At 46.6% G+C, this 17,644-nt stretch overlaps 1 protein-coding gene across 6 annotated transcripts in view; it reads left to right on the forward strand.

Moving 5' to 3' along the window:
- Positions 1–584: 584 nt before the first annotated feature.
- The window catches only part of A4GALT (alpha 1,4-galactosyltransferase (P blood group)), a 34,315-nt gene continuing 17,255 nt past the window's right edge, over positions 585–17,644 (forward strand). For 2 of the 6 annotated variants that reach the window (XM_018918589.3, XM_050982029.1), the window contains exons 1-2: positions 1,771–1,940; positions 10,685–10,802. In XM_018918589.3, coding sequence (XP_018774134.1) covers positions 10,734–10,802 — 69 coding nt within the window. In that variant the 5' untranslated portion in view covers positions 1,771–1,940; positions 10,685–10,733. Of the gene's footprint in view, positions 1,322–1,554; positions 1,692–1,770; positions 1,941–10,684; positions 10,803–16,618; positions 16,974–17,644 lie in introns of those variants that run through there. The other 4 variants (XM_030237740.2, XM_030237741.2, XM_050982092.1 and 1 more) reach the window with 4 other exon arrangements.

The raw sequence follows: 17,644 nt of genomic DNA on the forward strand, positions 1-17,644 counted from the left end.
GCTTCCCACGCCCCTACGTGGCACCCTGAGACTCCGCATACTCCAGCCCAGACCTGTGAGTGGTGTGGATGGCGTCCTTGGAGTACTGCCCCCGCTTCAAGCTTCAGGAACTGATGGTAAAACAGCCCGGAGGCACACGGGTGATCTGAATACTGCTGTTGGATGCATCTCCATGTCCAGAAACTAAGATTTTACCATCCCTGCTGTAGTAGCCCCAGGGGACATAAATGCTGGATCTGGAACTCTTATGGAGAGAGGTCTAGCCACCAGACCCTCCTTCCCTACTTTGTCACCTTCCCACGGGGTGTCTGCGTGTGGCCGTGCTGCAGATACTGTGCTTGCCCTATGAGCCCCCCACGATCCGACTGCCGGCTCCTGAATGCTCCCATGGGCTTCACAAACCCCATCCTGCCTCCCTCTGCATCCGAGGGCTGCTCTCACCCAGGGACCAGGCAAGGAATGGCATCCAAGCAGGATGCTCCAAGGAGGGTGAGCACTGACACCTTCAGTAGCAGCAACTCTCTCATTAATTTAAATTCTGCTCAGCTGCACAAAAATGTCTTGAAATCTCTTTTAACTTAAAATTTTATTAATACCTGTTCTGATAAAAGAAAAAATGCATTATTGGTGGGAAGATGCAATTTCAGATTACTTGATTGCGGAGAAAGCGGTTTTGTATGCAGCAATGTGAGTATTTCTGTGGTGGAAAGGTTTGTCATAGGTACAACATTTGTAACACCTTAGTAACACGTAAATATCGTGGGAATCAAACACGGGGCTGGAAGGCATCTCTAAAGAACGCGTGTTCAACGCTTGCTCCAGGTAGGAATATCTCTGTCTAAACCATTCATGATTACATCACCTAACCTGCTTCACAAAATCTCGTGACCTTCCAATGCAATTTACTCCACCCTACAGCAGCCTAGCAGTCAACTGTACTCTGCTAAATGAAAGCCCAAGTTTCCCTTCTTTGTTCACGCTCATTAAGAACTTGTTAAGCAATCATTGCCAGGGATTAAACAGAAAAGTTCCTCCTGCTTGAGGGTACGTTTGAAACTTGCTTTGCAACACGTCAGCAGCTCAGGTACCGGCTAAGCTTTTTTTTTTTTTTTTTTTTTTAACTACAATTTTCAGTTTCCCATCTTTAGTGACTCGCGCCTTCTTTGTCGATGATCTCCCTTGGCGTCAACAGGTGTGGGAAGTTTCCGCCTTCCCCTGCTTCTCTTCCTCCAGTCCGTAATTAGCGGCTCCTGATGTCAGGATGTCTCTTGCCAGGGTGGGTCACCCTGGCACGCATCGCCACTCGAGCGAGACAACACAGGTACAACTGCGCTGGGACGGCTCGGGTTACCCGGCTGCGGGGTAGAGCATAAACTCCTGGAAGTGAGAAAGGAGAGACAGAAGGTGGGGGGGAAAAAAATCCTTAGGACAATTTTAAGTAGTCCAGTGGGAATTAAAAGTCCCAGAGCCCCCGGCCGAAAGCGGCAGCGCCAGGGGTGGAGCCCTTCCGCGGGGCGCCGCCGCCACTCCGGTACTCGGGGAGGGGTCGGGTCCCTCCCGTGGGGTCTCCCTGACCTGACCTGACCTAACCCGAGGTGAGGGGCGGCCCCGGGAGGGACATCTCGGTCCCGTCCGGCGGCGGGGGCGGCGCTGGCGGCGGGGCTGCGGGACGGAGCCGCGCTCTCGGCGAGGTGAGCCCGGAGCTAGGCGGCTCGTCCCTCGTGTCCCGTCCCAAAGGGGCGGTTTTGCACGGGGGAGGCGCGGATCGGAGCGGCCGCGCTGCCGGAGGGGCATTGGGACCCCGGCAGCGCCGGGCCGGCTCCGTGCGGCCGCCGGGGCTCTGCGGGGCAGCTCTCAGCGCTTCCTCCCGGAGGGACGGCGGCGTTTCGGCCCTGGGGTGTGGAGGGCAGCCCCTCTCGGGTTTCCCACACCTCTGTGAGGTTCGTGTGGCGCGGGCAGCGCTGTCGGGGGCAGTGGCGAAGGGGGGAGCGAGGGCGGCAGTTCGCACGCCGTGCCCGCCTGTGCCGCAGGCTGCAAGGGCTCCATCCTGCCCCAGGAGCACTGGTGGGACGCTGGAAGGTCTGGGAGGACGAAGAGGAAGGGGTCAATCGAGAGGAAGAAAAGCGGAATTCCGCTCTGCCAGCGGTGACTAAGAGGTCTGGGTTGGCTGAGAGGGTGGAAAGACATCAGAACTGGTGAGCGGGGAGGGTGCAGTTGGCTGCCGTGCTACCGACGTGCTCTGGAAAACGTCGGAGTCTGGATAGGGGTAAGGTCTGAGGAAGAAAGATGGAGATTCACAATAGTACTGTAGGAGAGGGAGAAGAGAGCACTTACTAAAGAGGCATAAAAAATATGTATACAGAACTCTTGTAACTGTAGTAACCTAAAACTATTAATGCTGCTGAAAGAAGACAAGTTTAGAAGCTTTGGCTAAAAATGAACCATCCTGGTTAAATGAACATGTTGCCTTGTAATGCATGAGAGGTTTCTCAGAATAGACTGGGTGTTTCTTAACTCTGAAGAAACCGGTGGTTTTGCACTGTTATCCACGGTGTTTGTTGCAACGGAAGCCAGAGGAGGAAATCTCAAGAAACTCAAATACCCCTGTGTTCGGGTTTTGTGGCAATCCCAGCAGCATCTCGAGTCTGTGGCTCTGTAGGAGGAAACACTGACTGGTGAGGCACATGTGAATGCCCTTCTCTTGTTCATGTGCCCTGTTTGGCAAGACACAAATGGCCATTACCCTTGAGGGCAGGAGTGTGTGGAGTTGAGTGAGAAGCAGTCTGCCTGCCAGGTTTAGCTTTGGGTGTGCAGTTCAGGGAGCAGCTCTCCCTGTGCCCCAAGGTTTCCTTCCTATGGGATTTCTACTGACTCTCGAGGCATTTGCTCTCTCCACCCAAGCTCTATGGCTCTAATGAATTTTTTTTTTTTTTTAATGTGGCTCTAATGAAGTTTTTCCTGTTCAGGGGCATCATTGTGCCAAGTTACCATGCACTGAAGTTCAGTGATACCAGGAGGATGCAGCCTCCTGGATGCCTGCCAGAGAATCTTTTTGTACCAATATTTCTGTTGTGCCACAAGGAAGAGCATTCAAACATTCAGCAGAAGCAGCCTTTGTTGCTTTAGCTTTTGCAAGGCTGCTCACAGCAGGTTCAGAGGAGCACCAAGGAAGAGCCTGAGGAGGGAGGGAGTGGGGCCACTTCCTTTAGCAGCAATCAGCCCTACCTTGGCTTTGTCATCAGCAGATATTTTGGCACAAGGTGCTTATGAGTAATTCTTCCATCTCGCTTTCATTTCATTTGGTCTCTAGTATAGAGAGAAGCCTTTGTGCCAGTCACAGTCACCATGAGGAACCATGAGGGGGTGCCTGTTCCCTGTGTAGAGGTGAGACCAGAGGAGCAGGGTACCCATGTACTGGATGTGCCTTGCTGTCAGTGCCCTGGTGGTTTGGACCAAGTTACAGTATGTGATGGCAGGAGAGACTGGGTCACCCCTCTTGTCTCCACTGGCAGCCCCCCAATAAATCACATAGCTGTGCTATTATTCAGGTTTGTCAAAAACTTGGACTCTGTCTTCTGGATTTGTGGTCCTTTCTCTGCTCTCATCACTGGGGTGTGTTTTACTCCTGATCAAATTAACACTAAAACACCTCAAGTTGCTGGGTTGTTCAGGTTCCAGAACTGATTCACAGATCTTCTTTTGAGTGGTGTTTTCACTGGGAAATAGGTGATACCCTACCAACTCACTTCTTGTAACTAATTTTTTCCTGTGTTCACTGACTTTAATTATTAATCTTAAACTGGGGTTGGGAACTCCACCCAACAGTTTAAATGAGGTCTAGAGAAATTTCAGATTATGGCATTGTGAACCAACCACTCCCCTGTCAGAGAAGGATTAAGTCATGTTTATTTAGATTTTTCTTCTAGAAAGGAAAATGTTCACACTCTTTTTTGTACAATTGCATAGCACCTCCTGTCTATGCAAGGTTAATGTCTCCCAATCTTTAATAAGTTCAGCCTTGCAATTGTGCTGTCAGATAAGAAAGTACTTCCTCAATACTCAAAGGAGGTAAGTTGTGAGACAAAAAAACAACCCCTGAGATCTTGAACGAAATGTAGACGTTGACTTCAGTATAATTTCAAATCAGAGGTGACACTTCCTGCTTCAGTTCTAAGTGACCCGCTCCTTGGTCTGTAAGAAATCTGTTCCAGAGCAGCAAAATAAACAGAGGTCCCCAAAATCCATGTGTAGTCTGCTGTTAGACCATCTTTCCTTGCAGTTAATGGTGATACTGTGAATTAACAGAATTTTCTCACTTCCTGATCAGGTGGAGTTCCGGCTTCTGTGTTCGTACCGTCTCCTCAGATGTGCCACCAAAGGGCAGCTCATTTTCCAGCCATGTGCCTGTAGTCTCTTGAGCTGTGAGGGTTAAGACAGTGTTTAGTCTTAAATTTTATACCCCAGCTCACAAGAGCCTGCATGGCTTCCTACAGAAACACAGTAACAGGAAACTACTGTTTTGAAGCTCTTGGTGGCATGGAGCTGTATCAGTTTCCCAGCTCGCCCACTGCTCGCATCTGTCCTTTTGTCTCTTTGCCCTTTCCAGCAGCTTTACACAGCCAGATTCTGCCATCCCTTTAATTTTAAGTATTGATGAGGGGTTTATGTAGTTGCTTTCTGAAAACTAAAAGCTGTGAGGTACAAAGCTGCTCCTTTCAGTTAAAGAAGACCCAAAAAATCGTCTACAAAAAAAGGTGTTGGGAAACTTTTCTTGACAGGGTGCTGAGAATTATTCTCCTGTGTTCTTTGGGTGGAAAGTAAGATACCAGAGCTTTCTGCCCTGTTGTGCAATTCCATCTTCTGTCCTGCCTTAGAGCTCAGAGTGTGTGGGTTAGTGGTCACCTCTGATTCCTGAAGCCATCCTTCAATAGCTGCTGTTCCCCACTGTCTCCTGTGCTGGGCTCAAGGGCTGTGGAAGCGTGGGGAGGAAGGTGTTCAGCAGAACAGTGTTGGGGAATTACGCAACTGCCATGAGGAAGTGAGGGGGCCACAGCCCATTCTGAAGGGAGTGGATGAAGGTTCAGAAAAAAGAAAATAAGGGGTGGGCTTCAGGTTGCTGCAGGCCTTTTTGAGCTGGGAGGCAGGTTACAGGTCCCACATCACAGGCATGCTGTGTTCTGCATGCCTGTGATGTGGGACCTGTAACCCACATCACAGGCATGCAGAACATGGGAGGGCTGGCTGGCTATGCAATACCTGCTGCTGGGCCTTTGCTGTTTTGTTGTTGTGTCTGTCTGGTGCAAGTAAATCTTACCTCTCCATTCATGAAATAGGCACAGAAGTCTGAGGAAGGCATCAAGTCATGGCGGGTTTTTTTGTGCTTATGAACCATCACTTAAGAAACAGTCAAGATCATATGAGATCCTTGCAAGGACATGCAGAATCTTGCATTTCAACAAGTGGTCTTAAGACTAGCAACAGCATTTTGTAAAGTTAAGGAAATTAATCTTCCTGGGGCTTTTTGGGTAATCCCAGGTATCCCTGAATAGTGAGGAGCAGATGTCACCAGAGGGTCCTGCTGCCCCACATCTTGGTGGCCTGGCCCCAGGGAGGGGGGCAGCTCATACCTGCACAGCTCCCTGGAGGGTTTTGGGAAAGCTGCAGGGCAGAAATGACACTTCCCTGCCAGCCCTCTGAGTAGAATCACAGAATAAGCTGAGTTGGAAGGAGCCCACAAGGATCATTGAGTCCAACCCCTGGCCCTGGACTGGACATCCCAACAATCCCACCCTGGGCTGAGAGCATTGTCCAAATGCTCCTTGAACTCTCTCAGGCTTGTGCTGTGACCAAATCCCTGAGCAGACTGTTCAGTGCCCCAGCACCCTCTGAGTGAAGAACTTTTTCCCAAAATCCACCCTAACCCTGCCCTGGTACAGCTCCAGCTGTTCCCTCCAGTAGTTTAGCCCTGTGTATATTTGAGCGGACAGTCACAATTTCAGTGTTAGAAACCTCTGCTCTTGATCAGGCAGGTGAACTCTCTGTGTAAGTGCCACGTGGAGCGCAAACAGTATGGAATTTTTAAAGCATGCATTTAGGGGGGTCACCAGTGATCCTGATATGCCCTGTTTGAGCTAAGTGCAAAGGGGATATTCCTTTGGGGTGTGCAGAAGTGAGCAGAACCAATTGCATTAGCTCTTGGCGTTCCATATATGTTGGTATCAGGCTATCAATATTGGCATTCCATGTTCCATATGTTTGGGTATTCCTCAATGAGCCGGAAACTACATCTTAGCTGCTGGCTGTGTAAAAAGTCAGGGCATCTGACTGTCAGAACAGCGCATGGTGCAGCCTTGGGAAAGGCCCCGTGATTCCCCCTTAGGCTGTGATTGTGGCAATAGGTTCTCACAAGCTGACCTGCAGCTACTCTGAGGCAGTCTGCAGCACTGGGACAGGAGCAGAGAAGGACAGATCCAAGCATGAGTCCTGAGCCCATCTCTCTGCTGCACACTGCCTCGTTCCAAGTATTCCTAGAGAACAGCCTGGACCACAGCTTTCCACAGCTGGGGCAGCAATTCAGAGTTTCTGCTCGTGGCAAACATGTTGGACTGGAAAGAGGAAGGGGGTAGAAGCAGAAGGTGCAGTGTAGGGCAGTTTTGTCTGTGGTCTTTGGAAGGAAAGAACCCACATGGTTTACTTTGACAATTTGTGCACTGCATAGTTCTAGGAGGGCTTTTTCTAATTTGTTCTTGATGAAAGCTTTGCAATCTTGAATTTTCGGTTGTGCTCAAAAGGAAGAAAATGCCTGTCTCTAGCTGCTCTGAAACACAGTAACTGGGAGCTGGTTTATGTAAACTTTCAGCAGCCTTTTTTTTTTTTTATTTAATTTCACTTAAGGGTGCCTTAACACCAAATGTATTTGTTGGGGTTTATGCCCACTGGTTATTTCTAAATTGCTTTAGCTCTAGATCCAAGATTAGCATGTTTAATTTTGGTGTACCAAATGTTATTTAAAAGTCTGCCTTGACAATTGTGATTTGATTCTAGTTTGAGCTTTTAAGATTTTGTTTATTTTCTTGTGATTTAGTGTTTTCATTGGCTTTTAAAGGAAAAGCTTAAAAAATAAAAAAATCTTGGCCTTCTGGGAAAAACAAAAGCAAGGGCGAAACCTGTTGGCAGGTAGGAGTGGAATAATGGATTTGACCTTCTCCATGAAGCAGCAGCAAAATTACTCTGGATCTTTTCTAATGTTAATCTGGGAAAATATCCTGGACTCAATATCAAGGACCATATTTAACAAAGCATTTAAACCCAGTGTTTCACCTGACCTGTGTTGAAATGCTCTAAACTTGCTTTATATCACCTGGAGTGGGTTGCAGCCCTATCTGCCTCTGGAAATTCTGGGGTGGATGTTCTGTGCCTTGCTGAGCCAACAGCACATTGCTGCAGCTGTGGGTAACCCACAATTAGGGCTGGAACAGGATGGGACTCTGGCAGAGTGAGAGTGAGTGCTTTGTGCCTGTTGGGATTGCTGCTGGGATGTGGCACACAGTCCTGCACAGCAAGTGCCACACGAAAAGGACTATAGAAAAATAAACAAGTTTATTCCTTGCTCTGTGTGCCACAGGAAAAGCACTCAACAGGTCAGTCCCTGGCCCCGTGGGAAACACAGCCTGGTTTCACTGAGGGAGGACCTGGCTCTTGTCTCTGGCTGCTCTGATACCTCTTTGTTCCCAAGTCGTCTCTGTGTTGTCCCAGCTAAGTCCTAAAACGCCTCTTTCTGACAGGACCAGGAAATTTATTAATGTTTGCTTTACTTTTTAGGCAGTCACAAAGCACTGCTAAGGTAAAAAACAAGAGTGAATTTCAGGCAAACACAGCTGCGTGTTTGCACTGGCGTGGCAGTCATTCCTGGGCTGGAGGTCTTTCCTCTTGCTTTATTTCCTCCACTGAAACTGCAGAGGGGAACCTTAGGGGTGCATCACCATCAGCTATTGGGTAGCTTCTGATGAAGCTTCGTCAGACATGATGGGAAGAAATGGAGTTTTTCTCTGGGTTCAGGGGTGTTTGCAGTGCCCTGGAGGACCCTGTGGTTTCCCTGCTGCTTTTACCGCTTTTGCTGAAACAGCTGTTGGAACCAGCTGCACCTATTTACTGCCTGAGATACTTCTATATTTCCTGTTAAGCTGTGGAGAGTCTTTTAAAAAAACCAAACCAGATCATTGCTATTTCCTTGCTGTTTGTGAGGAAGAAGGGCTGAAGGATAGGCAGTGCTCTTAACTACTCTCCCTCACAGCTGTGCTTCAGTCAAGCTGTTCTGTGGAAACCAAATGCTCAGGAAAGCTTCATATTTATTTTGTAGGCAAAGTTTTCTGCCTCAGATTACTGTGGTAATCTCCCCTTCATTGGCAAATTCTCCTTAGGCTGGTTTAGTTGGAACACAAAGCTTTGCTTTCTGGGAAGTCTTCATAGGTGTGTGGCAGTGCTGGGCTGTCCCTATCTTCCTGTTTAACTGGTAGAGAGCCCTTTGGTACATGCTAAAGAGCTGCCTGGGATAAGCTCTTGACAGGTTTAAGCAAATGATAAAATATGGGATGGGAAGCCATCAATAAATTGTTGGCAAGTCCTTTGCATTCAAGTTGGTAAATGATGTCATGGCACTTGGAATCATTCATCTTCCTTCTTTAAAGACTTTCTAAAGAATTGGCTGGGTAATTCTTGGAAATCTATGTTACCACAAGGGGAAGGGAAATAAATAAATATAGTAATAATCAGTATATAATAATATATACTGAGTAGTCAGGAAGTCAGTAGCCCTCACCACCTAATTTCTTTTTTAACCAGTTTTGTTTGCACTAGGTAGTGAAGAGCAGCTCACCAGCTGGTAATCCAACATTCAGCCAGGGGCTGCAGGGCTCACTGTGTGGAAAGGGGCCATGATTCCAGCTGGTTCCAACGAGCTCCAAACTAGACAAACCCAGCCCATTGCACACCAAAACCACAGCTGGTCAGAGCAGCACACTCTGCCTCTGCTTGAACATTTTTAAGAAAGGGTGGAAGCTGTTAGGGACAGGATGGTGGGGTCTTGCTGTTTCCTGCAGCTGTATGGACAGAAAGTGTGTGTTACCCTTTCAGAGTCGCAAGGAAAGCAAAGGGTCTGGAGGGAAGGGCAGCTGACCAGGAGGTGGCTGCTCCCTGGGTTGCTGGCCAGGTGATGTGTCAGGTAGTGTAGAAACATTCCAAAGTGGCCAGTCTGAGAGGCTGAAGGTGTCTTGGAAAAGTCATAGAACAATAAGGCTTTTGTTCAATAGAGGGGAAAAGAAAATGAGAGAGAAAAAAAAAATTTTCAGCAGAGAGTGTTTGTCTTGTTTTCATCTGAAGAGCAATCAATCCGAAATGGAAAATTCTGTTATTAAGCTGACCCATATCTTTCTTTAGGAGGCATAATATAGTTCTCTAATACATTATGCACATTTCTGGTTTGTCTGACAGAATTTCTGTTTTTACTGTTGAATTGTATTGATTTTATTTCTTTTAAATTATGCAAACTTTTACCAAAAGACAAAACAGGGATTAAAGCAGAGGAGACACTAAAATGTTCTGCAACTTTCAGTCAACTTTTTAATCTTTTTCTTCAAAGAATATATTCCTTGTGAAATATTTCTGGGGTTTTAACTTTATTAAGAGCCAGGCACTTCTGAGAAAAGCGTTGCCACACTGATGATGATGCCCTTCAGTGAAACTGTGTGTTTATATAGCTTATTTCATGCCACGTCTGCTGTCCTTGGGCTCATGAAGGTTAGCTGGTATACAGGTGCTGTACCTCAAGGGGGAAGCCAGGGGTGGGACTGGAGATGCAGAACTGGCCAGTGCAGCAGAAGAGGAGCATGGAAGGATCAATAAGGTAATTCTGGATCTGGTTTCCTGGGAAGTGACTGAAGAATGATTATTTTCTCTGTGCTGCCTGAGAGCTCTCCTGTGCCAGGACATACAGTAAGGAGCAGTGCTCCATAGGGCTCTTTTCCCCCTTTTTATTCTCCTCTTTGTTTTATGTCCCTCCTCCCAAAATGTGCAGTCTTGGAAGGCCACAGTGCAAAGTAGATTCTTGTGGGAAAGTGCTGTTACCTGTCTTAATGTGATACATGCTGGGGACTGAGTTCTTCATAGGGCTGGTGTGACCTCAGCAGGAGAGAAGAGGGGAAGCAAAGCTCTCCCCACGCTCTGTTTGGATATGCCATTTATGAACATCACCCCTTTAGTCTTTCATAGATACTTCAGGGTTATCTCTCTCAAGTGATTGTGACCATTCCCTTGTTCACTTGGCTCATGGTCTCTGGTTTTTGCTTTATAACCATTCCTGGAAATCAGATGAACAGGCAGAGTCCAGAAGAGAGAGCTGTAGAAGGAAGTCACTCAGCTGCACCTTGCTATTACAGCACAAGCTGAGATCTTGACGTTTAAATTTGTGTATTATGATGAAGCCAAAAAGAATCCTGTAATATGCTGACAGAGGTATGAGAAGTATAAAGCACTCTTCAAAACGCCACCTATCACTAGAGGGAAAATGAAGTGGGGACATGAAGTCTGGCAAGTTAAATATGGCAACACCATGAGACTATAGAAAACACTGTTTGAAAGCAATTTCCAAATATAGTAAAGCTACCAATATTATTAATATTTTTTCCAGTTGCAGAAGGAACGTGAAGCCTGCTAGAGGGGCAGAAGGTCAGTAGGGAATGAGATTGGAAAGGAGTTCTGAGATCACCTTGAAACAGCCCAGAATTAATTTCTGCATCTGGCTACAGGTAAGAGGAACTTGGGGATGCTGGGGCCTGCTGTTTGTGAACAGAGAAGGGCTGATGGGAGGTGTGGTGGTTGGAGTCTGTCTTGGGCATAGTAGTCTTGAAATGAGAGTTTTCAATTCTTGAAGAAGTATGGAGTGGAGTCACAAAACTTCTACCCTGGATTTCCAGACTTCGTCCTGCTCAGGGTTGAGGCAGTCCTGGAGGGACACTGGACATTCTCCAAGAACAACATCTGAAAGGCACAGGAACAGGACAGCCCAATGTGCCATAAAACAAGCCAGCAGGGAAGAAAACTGGCCTGGATGAACAGGGAGATTTTGATTTAACTCAGGAGGTAAAAAATATATTTACCAGCTTGGAAGAAGGGACAATCGATTCAGGAAGCTTACAAGGGTGTCATTATGCAGGGAGAAAGTCAGAAAGGCCAAAGGCCCAGCTAGAATTTAATTTGGCATATGCCACAAGAGATAGCACTTTTTTTTTTTTTTTTAATCCAAATACATTAATAACAGAGAGCCAAGGAGACTCTCCATCCTTATTACATGTGACTCTCCATCCACCAAGGATGAGGAAAAAGCTGAGGTACTTGATGTTTTCTTTGCTTCAGTCTTTAACTGGAAGACCATTATTATCAGGGTGTCAGCCCTGATTATCAGCCCCCTGACCTGGGAGATAGGGACAGGATAACGCCCCTGTAATCCAGGAGGAAACAGTGACCTGCTGTTCCACTTAAAATTGCACAATCTGTAAGGCCAGGTGGGATCCACTCAAGGGGACTGAGGGAGCTGGTGGAGAAGCTCATGGAGCTGCTCTCCATCATTTACTGGCAGCCCTGGTCAACTGGGAAAGTCACAGAAGACTGAAGGTTAGCCAATGTGACACCCATCTACAAGAAGGCTGAAAGGAGGATCTGGAGAGCCACAAGCCCATGAGCCTGACCTCGATACCAAGGAAGGCTGTGGAACAGATCATACTGAGCGTGACCACCCAGGGGCCATGCCCAGCCCGCACACATTCATCAGAGGCAGGTCCTGCTTAACAAACCTGATCCTACCAATTTCTGATTGTCTAAGTGTAACAGCAGTACTGACCATTTTCCCTTCATCTCAGGCTACTGCTTATTGTATTCAGGGAGGCTGATGAAATGTAATAATGTTGCCTGTCTGGCTATCTGATTTTCTGTTTGTGGCCTTAGCTTAGGTACATCATTGATACTCTCTGTTGCAAATAAGAGAGCCGGTAGATAGTTTTTCTGGACAGCTTCAGTGAGATGCCATCATATCTGTGGCTTCTTTGTGTACAGTGATCTATCTGGGAATCAGCAGCTATCACAACTGCCATATCACTTCTTCCCACAGTCTGGTTGTTTTGGTTTTTTTTTGTAGAAGGTTGCTAATCTCATTCTCTGACTCTTTGCTCTGGCTTGCTTTTATGGTATCTTATCCCACAGAGTGTCCATCCAGCACTTCATTATAGCTATACTAGAGGGTGTGTACACTTCTTTCTTTTATTTCAGGAGAAAACATAGTTCTAAACCCACTCTAAGTGAATTGATATTGCAGGGTTCATTCTGGAAAGGTGAAGTCATGATAAATACAGAAGATGCAGTTAAGAGACAGGTGCCTTAAATGTCCTCTGCCTTCAGCTGCAGTATTTTATTGGTCTAATATACTACATTTACAAGATTTGCTCTCCTCTTACCTCAAACATTCACACGTGCTTGGTCTGCCATCCTCTCTGGGTTCAGGAGGAGGAGCTCTAAAGCTGTCAGTAAAATGCTAAAAACGAATTCCCCTAAATACTAGGGGAATTTGCTGGTGGATGCATCCCTGTTTGGCATCACTCTGTTTTCATGCCTAGCAGCCTGATTAGTTACCTACTGAATGCTGTTATTGTCAAATCTCCCCTCTTCTACTCTCATTAGTAATGAAAATCTGGAGAAAATTGAAATCTCCAGCTCTTTCCTGGTGGGTCCCCAAAATACTTGTATCAGGCTGCTCATGATGGATGATATTTATTGTTCCAGACTCTTAGCAGCTACCCAGGTATGCAAAGGTTTGCTGGACCTTTCCCCCTCCTCTCTGTCTTTTGCTACCAAATTTGTAGTAAATTTACAAACACCCTCTCAGGTGTTTTGCAGTTCCTATGTCAACACATTTGCTTGAAAGGACATTACTAATCACAAGGGTATTTGTTTCATTCCCCTGAAGACAACAGGGGCTGGCACAAACAGTTTTTCCAAGGCTAATCAAAGCTGTGTTGTTGTGTTTGTGCTGGATGTACATTTAAACGTAGCTTTTATAGTATAATGCCATAAAGTAGTTAAAGTCTCGATAAAAATACACAAGAACAAGCAGTAATAAAATAAAGAAAGAAGTGAAGCTATACCACAGTGTACTTTCATTTAGCCTATGAAGACTGGATGTTCATAACATATTCTGGCAGATCTCTACCAGGTCTTCCAGCCAGCCCCAGGCTAGACTCCTCCAGTGCTGGGTCCCTTGCTGCAAGAGCTGCCACTCCCTGCTTTGCTACCCCAGCAATACTCTCTCTAAGTCCAGAAGGATATTTTTAGTGCCCAGAACTGCAGGAATGACAGTTGACTTGGCCACGAGAGGGCCCAGCTATTGCTTGAAAATGTTGGGATCAACCAGAGCATCTTGCCCAAGATGAAAAACCATCTCTAACCGATTTCTCTGCATGTACAACAAAGAATTATGCTGCAAATCCATTTTAGTTAATAGTATGTTATGTAACTGTAGATACACATATATTTGCTACTAGTTAGATCATCTCTTTGCACCCTCTTTCCTGTAATTTTCTGTTAATTTGCAGGCCTATCCAGCTTCATAGGCTAAATCTCCTAATTACCTAGGTATAAGCTGTATCAATTAAATCCTAGAAGGGAAACAATAGTGAAGTCCTTATTGAGATTCTCCATTTATATTCTGTTTTTGAAACAACACTTGCACTTCTGCACTATGGACAACTGTATTTTCCTGTAATCATCTGATCACCTCTGGCTAAAACACTTTGTTTTTTACTTGGTATAGTAAGATTTAGGTCTGGAGGTTTTGAGAACTGCAGAACTCATACTCTGAGAATTACACAGTTCTAACGTAATTATGTAAAAATAATCCTAATTGCTTTCAGTGCAAAGTGAGAATGCAACATTTTGTTCTCTGACATCACAAATGCATGCCCTTAAAGAATGTTTACAGTTCATTTCTTCCATTTGTTATAGAGGAATTTGTCTATTTCAAGTGTCATGTAGATCATATGATGTTTTAAAGAACATCACTCAGTAATGAAGTTTTTTTTCTTATTAGGAATGATTTGCCAGGTTGCAGGGACTTCTGAATATCTGGTGTTACAATTTGAAAAGTTAAGAATTACAGGAATGCAGGATGCTTTTTTGGCTTCATGTAAGCTAGCTTCATGCACAATGCATGTTGTACCATCAGTCATTCAATTATCATCTAGTTTGGATTGTTTCTTTTTTTTGCTGTCTGTGATTTTCCTCTCAAGGAAATATCAGTGAAGCACTGTTAGTCATGTAGGGCAAGAAATCACTTTCCTCAGGGCAGGGTGGACTAAAAGGAGGCATGAGCATGTGCAGATCCATCACCAGCAGACTGGCGGCAGTCTTTGCATGGCGAAGTTACAAGATAATCTGTGGTGGCAGCCGTGTCTCTGTTTCCTTTGTTTTATCACTTTTGTGCTTCAAACAAGGAATCCTGGATGATTTTTTTTATATTAGGGTTTACATTGTGCAGTGAAGTGTCTCTTTGCATTTTGCAGGGTTTTTTTGGACACATTTTTGTTTGCATATTTCAAAATCCTGTATTGGTTAACTTGGCTTTAAATTTAATAAGCAAGGCCATGAAGATTATAGGCAGCATTTTGATGGAAAGAACCTAGGCAGAAAAGGGCCCCTGGACCAGCAACCTGACCAGGAGCCAGGAGATGTCCTGATAGCCTGTAGAGCATGGCCTGCAAGGTCATGGGGGGTGATCCTTGCCCACCACTCAGCACTGGTGAGACACACCTGCAGGGCTGGTCCTGGAATCCCAGGATGAGGGAGGCGTGTCCGTACTGGAGCAAATCTGGCAACAGCCACTAAGGCGGGAAGGGGACTGGAGTACACGGTGCATGAGGAGAGGCTGGGAGAGCTCTGCCGACTTTTCTGGGACTAGAGCAGGCTGGGCTGTGTGTTCAGGGTGTGGTGAAGGCTGAAGGTGGGTAAAGGACACAAGTGAGACTCTCCTCTGTTCAATGCAGAGACGGCAGGAGGCACAGTGGGCACACCTTGAAGCGTGGCTAGTTAAAATGAAAGGAAGGGTGGTGATACACTGGATCAGGTAGCCCAGAGTGCTTGTGGAGCCCCTGGGCTGGGACAAGAGTTGTCATGAGTCCATCCATGGTGCTGCCATGCATGGAAGGATTTGGGGAGAGGAGAGTGGCCTGGGACACTGCAGAGCAATATTTGTTTCAGGCAGCTGAGGAGGAACTGCAGTAAACCCTGAATTTAGGGGCTGTTCTGATAAAGGAGGGATTTTATCAATGTGCCAGCATGTCTCATGCAAGGCAAGGTCAGCCACCCTTGATCATGGAAGCAAGGGGGAGCTGTCACAGAATGAGGGGCACCTGAACGTGGCAAAGTCCCTCTGAGAGGTCCCTGGCATATGCAGGAGTACTCCCTAATGAACGAGTTGAGTTAAGTATTTGGTTAAAAGAGTGTGTTTGCAAGGGGGCATCCTGTACTTAGGGCTTGGGGTGGGAGCATGCAGCTCTATGGAAGGATCAGCTCAGTTATCCTGGCAGCCCCAGCAGCGGCCTAAGAGCTCAGAAATTTTAGCCAAGGAGGAGAAAACAAAACAAGCCATTTTCCCACCAGTCTAAAGCTCAAAGTGTAGAAACAGTGAGGTTTCAATTTTCACCTTTTCTTAATATTACTTTTTAACTAACTTGTTTGTTCATGGTGCATCTTTGTGACCTTTGTATCAGCTACTCATTATGGATGAATGATGTCACATCCTTCCATTTTTTCCCCTCCATGTTCCTTTTCATAAAAAGCAAGTGTCTGACCACAGAGTTGTAATCATCCTTACAGACATTAATTTCTTAAAAATCCTTTCACCTGAGCAGGGAATTCTGTGGTATCTTGAAAGCAGGGACAGGTGAGTTTTGTGCCTTCTCTACAGCACTGGATCTGTCCCACCTAGTCTGTGCCTCTTTGCCTTCTACAGTTTAAAAAGTTATTTATAGTGTTAACCCAGCTGTGGTGTGTGGAGGGTGGGGAATATAAGGGGTCTGTAAATGGCAGGGTGGGCTGGCTTGGACTGCCTGTAGCACTGGCAGCACAGGGTGGCATTTCTGTGTGGGAGGAGAAACTTTCTGGGAATCCAGAGCTGATCATTTGTGTATTGGCTGCCTCTCCTCTGTCCCCCTGTGCCTGGTGCCTTGCATTAGGATACCACCCAGTGCCTCTAAGAAGCCATTTTCTGGGCATATGAGAAGTTCCACATGTGACCCAGGCACACTGATGAAGTGAAAAATGACAAACACGACTGTGCCAGCAGAGTTCTCTGTACTGTTTGAGGCTTGTTTGGTGTCCTCCTCCAGGAATTTTTTGCATATGTGTCTCACGCTCAAAATGATTGCAAGTTCTAAAGGGTGATAGATGAGTTCTCTCTCTAATGGTGTTCCCAGAGATTGTTGTGCACTGCTATGAAGGTAGGACACACACACTTGCAAAGGAAGACGCATACTCTGATTCCTCGTCTGTCAGTTTTTTTTCCTTTCCTTCCCTTCAGGCTGTCTCTGGAGACCAAGCTGTGGCTGGAGAGAGAGAATGCTCAGGATGCCCAGCTGCCTCCTAAAGCTGACCAGGGTGGTGCTGAGCCACAAGCCCTGTGCCCTGTTTATCCTCATCTTTGTGTTCGTATCCTTTGCCTACATCAAGTTGTACTGGGGCATTGAGGAGGACCCAAAGAGCCACGGCCCCACCTACAGCTTGTCTGCTGAGAATGGCTGCGCTCACTATGTGCCTTCTCCCCTCGACACTGCTGGTGGGCCCTCTCCTTCCACAGGAAACGTGTTTTTTGTGGAGACCTCGGAGCAAACTTCCCCAAGTTACCTGTTCTCGTGCTCTGTGGAGTCTGCGGCCAGGTCACACCCCACGTCAAGGGTCGTGGTGCTCATGAAAGGCTTGGCCAAAGGGAACGCCTCCTTGCCCAAACACTGGGCTTTCTCCTTGCTGAGCTGCTTCCCCAACGTGGAAATCCAGCCCCTGGACTTGACAGAGCTCTTTTCTGGAACGCCTCTGAAAAGGTGGTACTTATGGCCCTTGCGGCACTGGGAACCTCATTTTTTTCCTGTCCTCTCTGATGCCTGCAGAATTGTCCTCATGTGGAAATTTGGTGGCATCTACCTGGATACAGACTTCATTGTGCTTAAGAACTTACAGAACCTCACCAATGCCCTTGGCATTCAGGATGACAATGAACTGAATGGGGCCTTTCTGTCCTTTAAGGCCAAGCACAAGTTCATGGAGCTTTGCATGCAGGACTTTGTGCAGAATTACAATGGCTGGGTCTGGGGGCACCAGGGCCCAGGGCTCCTAACTCGTGTCTTCAAGAAGTGGTGCTCCCTTGAGACTATCAAGAGCATGAGCTGCAGAGGTGTGAGTGCTCTTGCCCGAGAAGTTGTTTATCCTATTCCCTGGCAGAACTGGAAGAAGTTGTTTGAGGCAGTCACTGCCTTGGAGCTTCAGGAACTCCTTAAGAGCACCTATGCAGTGCACATATGGAACAAACTGAGCCACGAGACCAAGTTAGAGA

Source organism: Serinus canaria, chromosome 1A (genome assembly GCF_022539315.1).
Source record: "Serinus canaria isolate serCan28SL12 chromosome 1A, serCan2020, whole genome shotgun sequence".
Lineage (NCBI taxonomy): Eukaryota > Metazoa > Chordata > Aves > Passeriformes > Fringillidae > Serinus > Serinus canaria.